Below are 12,865 nucleotides of genomic sequence, written 5' to 3' on the forward strand. Positions count from 1 at the left end.
AAAGAATCTAAAAATTTTAGTTTTTCTATCTCAAATATTTCAGGCTCCAAATCGGGTTTCTCACATTCTACATCCTTGTCTCTCCTCTTGCTTTTCGTGTGCAACGATTTTTTTCTAGGAAAAATTGTTTTTGAACCTGCCAGTCGTTTTCTTATTTCCAGTTTTTTTCCACGTAAATGTAACAAACTTTACACGCGGAAACTTGGACTACTTTTATATAAACCTTTCGTGAGAAAGCCGTATGAACAGCTCCGGAATTAAACGCGGTGACTACACGAAAGCACCTTGGTGTGTAGGATCATCTAAATGATAAATTGATCCTCTTGCCTCCAACGAATTTAGTTACAATAGCGTTGAAGTGCTCAACAGTATTGCTATCTTTATTTTTTAACAGAGTTTTGCTGTTATTACTCAATGCCTTTATATCTTCTAACCTTCCTACCTCCGCGGTATTCCGAAGCACCTACAGTTGCTTTTCGGAACCTAAGGATGTTTTTGTTCAAAACTTTTCTTTGTCTTAAAGGTATTCTGGTATCTTTTCCCAATGCACTAAGTACTGCAAAAATGTCTCAAAAGGTGATTCCTGCATTCGATTTTTTCAACTTTACGGTTTTTATATGGTCTACTTTCTAAGATTTTGTGATAAATATTACTATCTCCATCTGCGATCAGAGTACTATAGCGTACGCCATATAATTCTTCACTCAGCTTAAATCCTTCTGCCAAACTGACGCCTTCCATAGCAGTAGAACCACCGTCACAATTTTTGAAACACACGTGGTCTTTATTGGGATATCTAACGCCATATAAACAAAATTTGTTTTTTACCACGATTGGAAACGAAAATTTAGGAGGAAGAATATGAACAAATAATAATGATATTACCAAGGATATTACTTACCAATACACCAATGCCCAGGTTTACAAATAAGCAAAGAAGAAAATGGACCCTGAATGTTTATGATGGACTTTGTAATTATTATGCGCTTTATATAATTTAGACCTTTGATTTGATTAAAAATACGAGTATACAATCTACCAAGCACATATTATATTGCATTTATTAGCAGTACATTATCGACGAATTTAATACGAATAATGCGTAAGGATATACTACTACGTATTCCATATGCGAAATTTAAACGTATTCAATAAACGCATATAAATCGTATATAAATGCGAATAATAAACGCAAGAATATTCTACAAGAATATAGCAATATCCGCCGGAGATTTATGCGTGCTATATACGAGTATATGATTACGTTTTTTAAACGTAGGGTTTCAGTCTACTATAAACGCGTTATATACGGAACTGTGTTGCTCTACAGCGACGGGCATTTGACCATTTCAATGCCGGTTTTTAATGTTTACGCGCCGTAACACATGCTCTTAATAATTTTTGTGAAACTTATAATTATTATACCAATATCATAATTTGTCAAATATTAATAGACTTTACGATATTAATTAATTAATAAAAATAATAAATAAATAATAATTAATTTACGATATTAATTACTTCGCAGTTGACCCTTAAGTTATCATCTACTGGTGTATTTACCTTAAGTAAGTACACTTCCGTTACAATTAGTTGAAGCTTGGAGCAAATTTGATGAGATTACAGCACCGTAGTTACTCACAAAAGCGCGGTTTTTCTTTTAAAAAATGATGGTACTAAAACAGTCGCTGCGACGAACGGCGTCTTATGTATAAAATTCGGTAAAGGGTAAATCTCAAATTATAACGGCACATGGACATATTTCCTCGTTATTATTGGTCTCCGCAGAAAGCTTTATTCTTTCGAGCGTTTACTCGAGTATCATTGTTTTCATCCGCAATATGATGGGCTTTCTCGATAAGTGCTCTCGAAACTATTACACAAAGATAGGTACGAAGCGGTAAATCTTGGAAAGTCGATTTCAGAACCTGATTGTACGAACGTGCGAATATGTGCCATACCTATTCGTTATCGCACCGTGTCGCAGTTTATCTGAAAAATTCACCGAGAGATCTTTTCTCGAGTATGTCGGTGAATAATGACGAGATGAGATTTATTTGGCGATTGAGGTGTGAACGTGGGATGTAAATAGAGGAGCGTGGTTTTGTTACAAATTATTACACTTCTCTTTAATGAAAGTGTGTCAGGGTGAACACTCCCTTGTTTGTCATAGCTTATGTATAATAATATGTACTCGTATCTTACAAAGCAACTCCCGTTCTCGTTCATTAGACCTGAACCGATTATTATTAACTTTTGTTTGAGAGCCGCTGGCTTCAATAAGGTTTCACCAATAGCCATCTTCCGGATTATTTTTCGTGCCAGAGCGCGCTAGTCCGAGGTGGTAAAATTTTTCACATTTTTCCTTCTTCCAACACACTGGCGAAGCGGAAGTGTCGTTAATTCTAAGCGTCTAATTGGAAGATTATCGACACCTAAGTGATCCGCCATTTGCCATTCCTTCCTTGTCTTGGTGCATCTTCTTTTGACAATGCCTGGATGTGCAGAACCCCGAGCACTCTTTTCCTCCCTCCTGGTTGAATGATCACCCTGTAGGCTATCTTGATAGCATGCGATTTCCCTTTGACATTGAACATAAGCAGAAAATTCAACTACTATACTCGTAGATGGGTAATACGGGACTGGCCCTTCTAACTCGAGACGTCTGGCAATCCTGCCCTAGGAGCGAACGTAAAATTTCGTATGTGAACAGTCCACAAAGGCTTAATAAAACTGCTTTTTTCTTACCGGCGTCCTTAATTCCATTCTTCGCCAAGAAGAAGTCGATTCACTCCTGGAAGGATTCCCATTCTGATGGATCGATAGTGTTAAATTGTTCAATGTTACCCAGGGTAGCCATCGCGCCCGAATCAGCACCCGGTTTTGCACAAGACACGTATTTTTAGAAATGTATATCTTCGAGTCCAGGTGGCACTATTTTATAAGCATCTTTTTGATACCCACATTCCTGAGTATCAGAAATTTGTTAGTATATATTTCAAGCTCGAAAATTACCGCACATCTGAAAATAATGTACCTACACATGAATTATGTAAAACATGTAGAGAATGATGTAGAGATATTATGGTAAAATTAGAAACACATGTATGGTTATACATCATTTTTTAACGTTTACAAAATCGTGGAAAAATTACATAACCTCTTAAGAAATTGAAGAATCATGAAATCTGGAGTACCATAACTTCACATGTTGACTACATTATGTGAACTTTGTATTAGGATTGTGGACAATTTCGGACCTCCCCCGCAAATTTTTGTGTTGAAAATGCTTAATTAAAGTGCCCTTTTGCCATTTTTATTAATTTCATAATCGTGGTTGGGGGGCTTAATAATGTCAAGCATTCAGATTTGTTCGATATTTGACTTCACAATAAACTTTGTAATGTAATTTGGGACTTTTCTGAATATCCGAATTTTTATCAGAATTATAATCCTAATTTTTTAAAATTTTGGGTTTTTTTCGACTTTTTCAAATTTTTCAAAATTTCATTGATTGTGAATATTCAGTAAATTAAATATGAATAGATGAATGACACCTTAAACTTAACTTTTCACACACGCTATACAGAAACAAGAAATATCTCAATAATCTGATACCCAATATCCAAAATGAAAGAAAATATTCAAATATGTATTAGGCATGCCAAAATAAATCATTTGAATACTATCCGTGGACAAAAATAACAATAAACTTTTGCTCTGGAAAATACAGAGGCATATTAATGACAATAAAAGAATTGTTTATGTGTAAGAACTAGAAGCTTGTTAGTGATGAAGTTGGGTATGTAGTTTCCAATAAAAAAAAAGCGAGAGCTTTTAATATTTAACTTTTAGTCTTTGTCTAAACCAAGACCAAGACATCCTTGACTTCTGTTTCCACGATAAAAATACTGAATGAAAAGCTGTCTTTCGATGTAAAACCACTCAGTTTTAATCGGTAGTTTTTCTTTGGGAAACACATTTACATTCATTTGATAGCACATTTTTAATGTAATTTGGAAGTTCAAAATAGGTGTTTGCTAGACATAATTTGAAGGTCCATCCATGAAGAATTCTGTTTATTTTGTAGGGAAGTGGCACGTTTTATTTTCGGCATTAATTTTGTTTCTACGGTAGAGGCTTAGTAATGAATCTTACTTAGATGGTAGTCTTCCCTCACCTTACCTTCAATTATTTTACAACATAGGAATAAACGCCATCTGTTACCTCAATTTGTCATGCATAATTCCAGGAAATTTGTCTCATAGGTCACATGATTAGGGCGTTGTGCGCTGGTGCACCATCCTGTTGAAACCCACAGTTTCCAACTTTGGTTTTTCGGAAGTACTTGGAATTTTCTTGTTTTCTTTACAGCACGATAATAACTCTCTTTACTCGTCGTATCTTCTATGGTTTCCGAGATCCCCAAGATAGACATTCTTATCTAGGACAGAGTATGTATCATAAAAAGAATGAACTGGTCAGTTTGTTGAGCTATTACCAGGCCCGTGCTGGCCCTGGGGGATAGGGGGACATATCCCCCTGCGCCCTTGTAAGTAGCGCCCTAAGACTGAGCAAAACATTAAACAATTTATTACTAATCGTGTGTTACTAAATTAAACAAAAGTAAATAAGAATACAAAGAGCACTTCATAAAAGTCTGCTTCGCTTCGGCAGAAATCATTAAGAGATTACTATTAGATTACTCTTTTACAACGCTTGCATTGTCTACCTACTTTTTGACACAAAGTATGCAGTGTTTGTTTGTTTTACTACCCATAAAAATAAAAAATACCACTTTCAATTTGAATTACACCGGAAATTATTTAACCTGTGATAAGATAAACCGTTTTGCTTTACATCATTTTGTAGTAGTGTACATAAATGATTATGACACCAGACAAGACAAAGTAAGAATTGTTTTTTATAGTACCTACTCGTATTCGCACATGATTAGTAGTGAAATATAATCTAAGGACTCCCTATTCATATCCATTTATAAAATCTGATATAAGATCATGCCATTGCCTTGCCCCATTTACTTCTGCAGTAGGATTATTTTATATTTAATTGATAATTCTTTCAGTTCAAGTTCAAGTTTAAAGTGCACGCGTGTATGTTAGCTTTGTTTAGTTTGTTATTGTTTTGCTATTGCAACTGCATGTGCGTCAAGGCCAAGGTAAGTTTAATTAATGCATTTTTAATTAACACCTTAAATGCATGTAACATTATTAGACGAATAATGACACTATTTCGTCATTGAAATTGGATTTGGATGGTGTCATTGTGTTTGATTTCTATTTAACAAAACGACAACTGCAGATGCAGTACTTTTCACTTATGGTTCATAATCAATAAACTTTGTGCATCAAGTACAGAAATGACGCGACTTTTAACAGTGTGACTGCACTAGTTTTAGTTTCTCTTACATATGATTTGATGATTTTTTTGTAGTTTCTCTGAAGTGTTGTTATGTTGCGTTATAGCTGTGATGGGGGTGAATGCGCTTAAAATTAAACACAAAAAGAACGTGTAATTTTTTAATTTAATTGAATGGAAGTAGTAATTTTCCAAAAGTTTGTTGGTCGTTCCCATTGTGCTGGAGCCCCCCCCCCCACCACGTAATTTTACAGGCCTTGCGCCCTCGGCATACCTGGCCTCCGCCCCCTTATGGCCCCCGGCACGGGCCTGGCTATTACCCAATTTTGTGAATTAAATCTACAAAAATAATCATTTTCTGCAATTGGACCATAATATCAGTTTACATTGTGTGAAAATAATGATTATAAAGTTTAAACAATTTCGAAACACTGAAAATATTTTCCACAATTAAAATTTGATTAGGTTTTTATGCATATGCGCTATATCATATGTTTTGCGAATTATCCTTGTCCATTACACTTCATGACACTGCTACAGTAATAAGTAATTAGCATAAAGGTACTCCCACCTCACAATCCGTTAAGTGATGAGACCTATTTGGAAATTCCTAAAAAGAGATTTTGTCTGTAAGTCAAGGTTCAGTGTGAGATCATTCTAAAAGATGAATGTACAGTAAATAAAGTTTTTGTTTACACCTTGGTACAATCTTAGCAAATACTTAGATTTGCACACATAATTAGCTTTGTTATAATTTAAAACGAAGATAGTTTGCCTTACGTGTACGACCTTTCACGGATGTTAACGCCAAAGTTATAAACCAAAGCGCTTTAAATTATGCATTTTATAGGAAGCGTAAAAAATTCAAAATAAGTAATTTTAATTAAATTCCTTTTGTTTGCGTAAACAATTCTTCACAATACAATTGGTAACAAATGCATGAAGCATGCAGCTAGCATTCAGCAGCATGCAGGGTGTTATGATTCGCCCTAAACCACCTTAATAAAAGAATAATAATAAGGGAGCTTTCATTTTTTTTCAATAATTGTTCAAACGCGAAATTTGTTGCAGATTTTTGCTACAACAGATAACATCAAATAATATAGATACTATGATCTACTGTGGCACAACAGATAATTAACAAACAACATAATTGTACTGCAGTTGATCGAAGTTATTACCTAACCTAACAATGTCTTGGGTGCCCAGGTGTATTGCTATCAAGGTAATTTAGAAACGGTTGTATTGTCTATCAAGCTGGTTTTATTCTTATATGCGTGTACGTGGTGTATCGCTTATGCTTTGATTGCGGCATGAAGGGCAGTTCGTAACAATGCCAGCGATTCGATGAGCATTTATTTAGGAACACCTGAGCGTCGATTCTGTGGCAGAAATCAATAATTTTAGAAGAGCACAGGTCTATCTTTCAATTCCCGAATCCCTCCAATCCCTTATCGAGTTTAGGAGCAATTTGACCACAGTTTGTTAAGAGTATTTTTGTTCAAATCAGTTAAAATCGCACAAGATAGCTGTTTCAAAAAATAACACAAGTACACTGTAATATTATTATCATAATCAACAATTACGTAGTTAGCTCTTCGTCCCATACGCTGGAACAACCTATATTTTAGGACTAATGTGAACTCTTTCTCAAAGAGGATTGCACCGATCCCCACGAGAAACGCACCTACTAACAAATCATCGATAAACCACTATTCGTGCGGTTCAATATCTAAGAAAGAAGCAAGTTTAGGTAAAAATTAAGGGAAATGTATTGCACAATATGTGCTCGGAATGATGGAAACGGTAAATATGGTCAATCAACATATTCAAGTTGATCAACAACGGAACTGGAACCACTACTTATATCTATTCCTGATATGCCAAACAGACAATCCTGCAGAAAAACCTAGGAATCCGAGTAAGTTCTCCTCGTGCGGACCGCAGCTCTTGTGTCTTAGCAATACGAGAAGGGGTTCTTCTACCACTTATTATGGTTTTGCTTATGCAATAATAGACTTTAATGGCCGTTTGCACAGAAAAATTTAATCAGAACTTAGCTCGGGCTATTATCTACTACTGGCATTCTCACATTACTTTCGTGTTAAATTATGGTATCCAAGGCTGAAGTAGAGCTACCCCATTTTGATGTGTATTAGGTATGTACATGCAATTTACCATTTTACGAGTTTTACGTGGATGTGTGTTTTATTTAATTTGATTAATCATGTTTTGCACTAAACTTGTATTTATAATGTCTCTGGTATTTCGTTCTTGTTCATTTACTGCATTTGACTCAATACCTGATTTTTATTTTACGATTTGAGATGTTTACTTTTTGCTATTGCACGTCGTAGTTGATTTATTTTGTATGAGAGTACAAAATTTGTCACCTTCCGCAATAAGTAGCAGAAAATTATGCGGTATCAACAAAGTGGAACGTGTCGATAGAGTGAACTTGGCGATTACCCCTTGCTTTTAGCAGTTTTAGTAACCGTAACGGACTTTAGTATTCTAATTTCAGTTTGGGATTTTTGTTTTAAATGAACCAATACAGTGAGACGTACAATACCAGCCACAGGAACTAACTTATAGGTGTTAATATTTTTATGAATGGATGCTACCACTTTTTTATGTAATTATACCTATTAAACTAATGGGTTAATTAAATAATAGAAAGAGGAATAAAAATGTTCTCGACCATAATAAAATCATGGCGTCCTTGCTATAATATTTGCATACCGATCTTACGATGTGTGTTTATACATAAGTACGTAAGTACTATATTATAAAAAATGGCTAAATCGCAGAATCTTCGCAAGTAAGTAATTACTTTAAGGTAAAGTCCGATATATCTACTGTGAAGAAAAAAAAAGGTTTACCCACATTAAAATACAATTCAGCATTAAATCCTTCCCAAACTGATTTTTTACATTTTGCTTATGGTACCGAATAAGAAGGAAAACATTTGTGGAACCAACGTGTAAACATTTAAATTAGCTAATAAATTAGCAAATTGCGATGACCCTCTATTCCGTTGCTGATATATAAATCTGCGATTGTTCAAAAATTCCAGTACTTTGCCAATTTTTATACAAACCGGAACCAGTCAACGTGATGTTGAGCAAGGTAAACAATTTTTTTAAAACTTCACTTATTACAACCTAACAAAAACCCTTATCTCAATTAATCGTTTCAGATTTTGATTTTACTTGCCGCCTTGGCATTAACTTTCGCTTTTCCACATCCGAAACCGATTGAAGTCGAAGTTTTAGAAGCTGCGGAATCTGCAAGTCCTCATCACCATCACCACGGATGGGGCGGCGGCTGGGGAGGTGATTATGGAGGTTGGGGCGGAGGATGGGGTGGCGGATATGATGGAGGATGGGGTGGTGGCTGGGGTGGAGGATGGGGAGGTGATTGGTAGTAAAATATATTAGGATTATATGTTGTAATTAAAAGCGTATATAAATGAAATTTTGTTGGTACAGTCAATTAGTGACATTTTCACAATAAAATCGTTTTTTCTTTGTGATAAATTAACGCGTTTTGTCATTGATTTGAGAGACTAAAGTGTCAATTCCTCTTGGAGGGATTTACAAAATTCAATTCTGCGTACATCGGAATATTTATCACTATAACAAATCTACAACCAAAATCAAGTAACTTCTCTCTATGTTTGCATTAACATGATGATTGGTCATACTGTCTGTTGTCATTTACTTTTTTCCGCTGTAACGCTCCAATTTTGTTTTTTTCAGATCGCAAGTGGCGACAAAGTACGCATTTTGATTTCTGCACCATATTTTATAGTATTATTCTAAAGTTCACAGATGTGGTCATTCGAAAGACGTATTTCTAAAAACATCCTTTGAACGTTCCCTGGATAATTACTATACCTTAAGGGGCTTTCACAGTGTAATGCTAGGACTTGCGTGGAACGTACCTATAATGTTTCAGTATAATACCTACATAGGCATGAAGGGAAAAGGGGGATGGGGGTGGGGGGAGTAAATGCAAAACTTTTATTTTAACTTATTTAATGAAGGATTACACTCCAGAAAATCATTCAAACACTTTTTCTTGATCGTTTGGACACTTGCGAAGCCATTTAGCCATCGAATTTTCTATCTCTGTTTCCGTATTTTTAAATAATGAAACTGCAGCCGCTGGAAACAAAATAGCTAACTGAGGACACATTACACACCTGGTTCAAAAATAACTGTTTCTATTTATTCTTATCAAAATTGTACAAATAAAAATGTCTAGGTATAAAAAACTGTAGAAGTGAGACAGAGCTTATGAGAAAAGGGACTTACTTTTGAGTAGTGTTGCCAATTTTAAATCAAGAAATTTCCGTTTTTTCTTGCGTCCAAGGAAACTGAATTCGGTACCAACAAATTTATCTGTACTTAATTTTTTGCTGGCGCGAAATATAAATTCATATGGAGCATTTCCTCCTAATTGCGCAATTTTACCTACAAAAAACAAATAACAAAAAAAAATAATATAACGCTAATATGGTATAATTACTGCTGCAGTAAATTGATTCTTCTCCGATAAGTACTCTTTTAATCCTTGTAACTCCTAGATTTGAGTCCACTGCCAAGTTTTCCAACTGTATATAAATTAAAGAATCCTGGTTGATATCATTTTTGTCTTCACGTTGATTATTGCGAAGATAATGATCAATATCAACTAATTTTGTATTAATATTGGTGATCATATATTGTAAAATATTACCCAAAACCGTCCTGAAACCTTTATTTTTGTGTCTCCCTGCTTCAAAGCTTTGTTTTCTGTAGCCAAATTAGTCCAGAAAGTTATGATTTGCTGGCCTAGGCCGGCAAAAATATCACTAAAAATTGGTTGGTGGAACTGATTTAATTTGCAATGACAGTTCTAAATTTAAATTAAATTGTTAGAATGATAGGCATATTTTTTGTGCAAATTCCATTTTAAGCACTTTATGGCTTGGTAGGTAACATAGTAATACGTATATGTAAATGCGGTAGGTAAGTACCCTAATCAAGAATTGTAAGTTTCACTTACAAGTTTTCGTTTAGTGCGGTTATGACACTTGTACATGTTTACCGATGGTAAACTTACGGTTTATGGCAAAAAACAGAGAGCTAATTGAAAGTATAGGAAATTGAAGTTTATCTACTTCCACACTCGATGCCAGGAATGCCAACAAATGGTTACGCATGTAAATTAACGCAGTCAAAAAACACAACACTAAACGGATGAAGAGTAACGACACTATATGTTTTGTAATTATTATTATTTCTGCCATTGTTAACATTAAACTGTATACATTATTCCATAAATTATATATCTACAAGCAAGTATATTTCTCTGAAGATGACAGTTTCCGAAAAGGAGGTGTACGCATATGAAAACGGTCTTCTTGTCGATATCTATGCTCATATCTATGATGAAAATTTCCGACATCAGTTACTTCCGTGTAGTAAGACCATAATAATCAAACGACACTGCATACACCAAATTGTAGATTTGCACGGAGCAATCATCGGCCCTCTTGCTGCTCTCCTCGTAATCGACAGCCAACGAGAAGTAGATATCCAAACAAACTTGTTATCATTCTTATATGTAATGGAATTAATATGATAAATCAATTTGCAAATGAAAACATTGCAACCCAATTCTCAAAATAGGTGTAAGCCGTAAGCACTAGCTGAAATTGAAATAAATTTCAAGGTTATGTTTCCCATTGAAATCAACTTACTACTTATTAGTTTTAGCGCAGCTTCTTTTAAATGTTATGAACTTCTTAAGACTGGGCTAAGCGTTTTAGAAATTTGTAAAAATAATTAAATTAACGTAAATGCGTTGTTTATTCATTTAATCACAATTAATGTGGAATAAACACTGGTAAATATCGGTTGTGAATTGACATGCTTGTGCTACCAACCGCCAACTGTCTGTGCTACCAACATAACATCGAAATATTGGAAATTTGAATGCAAGTATGACGGCTTAGGAGGTAGAAATATAAATTTTAAAATGAACGTTGTTCCCTCAAATTTTTTACTTCGACACAAAAAATCTTGTGTATTACACGTCCATAAAAATGTTTTGCGAGTATTCGTATTGCAGGCCTCAGCTCCGCTTCGGCCTGCAACCTTACTCACACTCGCAAACATCCATTTTCTGGACTTGTGATACAAATAACTATTTCATGTCTACTTTCTGTCAGGAAATTTTAGTTTCCATGACAGAGGCAGAGCAGACTACGTTTCCTGCCGTACCTGTCACTTTACCGGCCGCATTTGTGACATTACTAAATGTCTATAATGACTCCTGTCATCACTGATAAATTGACATTAATCAAAAGTTCTATATAAAAATTGAAATTTTATATTAAAATACGATTTCGGGTAAAATTTAATACAAAACTCGTCAGTAAAATGTCATTACCTGACTTTCTCCCCTTTCAATGGCTTCTTGTACTAATTTCCTACTGTATGCAAGCCAAAAACCGACCTTCTCATCTAGCCAAGAAGTGGCTACTGCTGAAACTGAATTCTCCTCGGGAAATTTTATAATAGACCATGTGAGGTTCTCAAGATTTTGTGACATTATGGCGTAACATTACATTAGTTTCGTTTATATGAACAAAATGGCTAGTTTTATATACAGGGTGGTGCACGGTAAGTAGGAACATAGGGATTTAACATGGGAAATTAGTTTTATGCAAAATCCTGCCCTCCTGTACATTTTACAGAAAAAAACTGTAGAGTTTAAAGTTGTTCAGAATTAAAAGATGCATACAACACTGTTTGTACATGTTTTATTACGCTTTTCGTAAACTCGCAAATTTAAACATAAATTTCAACATTTCTGTTATTAATGGCAATTGACAATTCATAAAACAACAAAAGTCATGGCTATTGCTACGAATAACAGAAATGTTGAAACTTATTGTTAAATTTGCGGGTATACGAAAAGCTTAATAAAACATGTAAAAACAGTTTTATATGCATCTTTTAATTCTGAACAACTTTAAACTCTACAGTTTTTTCTGTAAAATGTACAGGGGAGCAGGATTTTGCATAAAACTAATTTCCCATGTTAAATCCCTATGTTCCTACTTACCGTGCACCACCCTGTATATTTCAGGCGTGAACTTAGCTTTACACCATAAGTTCAAATATTTTTTTACAAATGTTGCAAAGCTAGTTTCCATCTATGACATACAAACAATTTTTTGAACGGTCAAATGAAGAAAATATGTAATAAAATTTGTATTTGTGACAAAATGTAGACGAATAACAAGACGAAAAGGTGTGCAAAAAACTATTTACTTAGCAATAGTATGTTATGTAATAATGGAAATACTACAGATTTATTATGAAATGGAAGTTTTACGAATTTCCACAATCCACAAATGTAAAGGTCCTAACTGACTTACAAGAAATATATTTAACATTGACGATTTGCCAGGTTCAGTATAAAAATTTTC

The 12,865-nt window shown here is 34.6% G+C and overlaps 1 protein-coding gene and 2 long non-coding RNA genes across 4 annotated transcripts; 2 read left to right on the plus strand and 1 right to left on the minus strand.

The window, feature by feature from the left end:
- Window positions 1–4,984: 4,984 nt before the first annotated feature.
- Window positions 4,985–8,919, plus strand: LOC116166182 (uncharacterized protein F12A10.7-like). 2 transcript variants are annotated; one of them, XM_031481045.1, is made up of 2 exons: window positions 4,985–5,179; window positions 8,579–8,919. In XM_031481045.1, the coding sequence occupies exons 1-2, from the start codon at window positions 5,117–5,119 to the stop codon at window positions 8,804–8,806; spliced, it is 291 nt and encodes a 96-aa protein (XP_031336905.1). In that variant the 5' UTR covers window positions 4,985–5,116; the 3' UTR covers window positions 8,807–8,919. The 2 variants fall into 2 exon arrangements, with proteins under 2 accessions (XP_031336905.1, XP_031336906.1); XM_031481046.1 differs by lacking the exon at window positions 4,985–5,179 and adding an exon at window positions 8,078–8,508.
- Window positions 8,920–10,131: 1,212 nt separating this feature from the next.
- LOC116166183 lies at window positions 10,132–10,496 on the plus strand. The gene is made up of 2 exons (XR_004144280.1): window positions 10,132–10,394; window positions 10,446–10,496. It is a non-coding gene; the product is annotated as an uncharacterized LOC116166183 (long non-coding RNA).
- Window positions 10,497–10,646: 150 nt separating this feature from the next.
- LOC116166184 lies at window positions 10,647–11,229 on the minus strand. The gene is made up of 2 exons (XR_004144281.1): window positions 11,129–11,229; window positions 10,647–11,077 (listed from the first exon to the last, which is right to left on the minus strand). It is a non-coding gene; the product is annotated as an uncharacterized LOC116166184 (long non-coding RNA).
- Window positions 11,230–12,865: the final 1,636 nt, after the last annotated feature.

This window comes from Photinus pyralis, unplaced genomic scaffold, assembly GCF_008802855.1.
Source record: "Photinus pyralis isolate 1611_PpyrPB1 unplaced genomic scaffold, Ppyr1.3 Ppyr1.4_LG3a, whole genome shotgun sequence".
In the NCBI taxonomy this organism is placed as follows: domain Eukaryota; kingdom Metazoa; phylum Arthropoda; class Insecta; order Coleoptera; family Lampyridae; genus Photinus; species Photinus pyralis.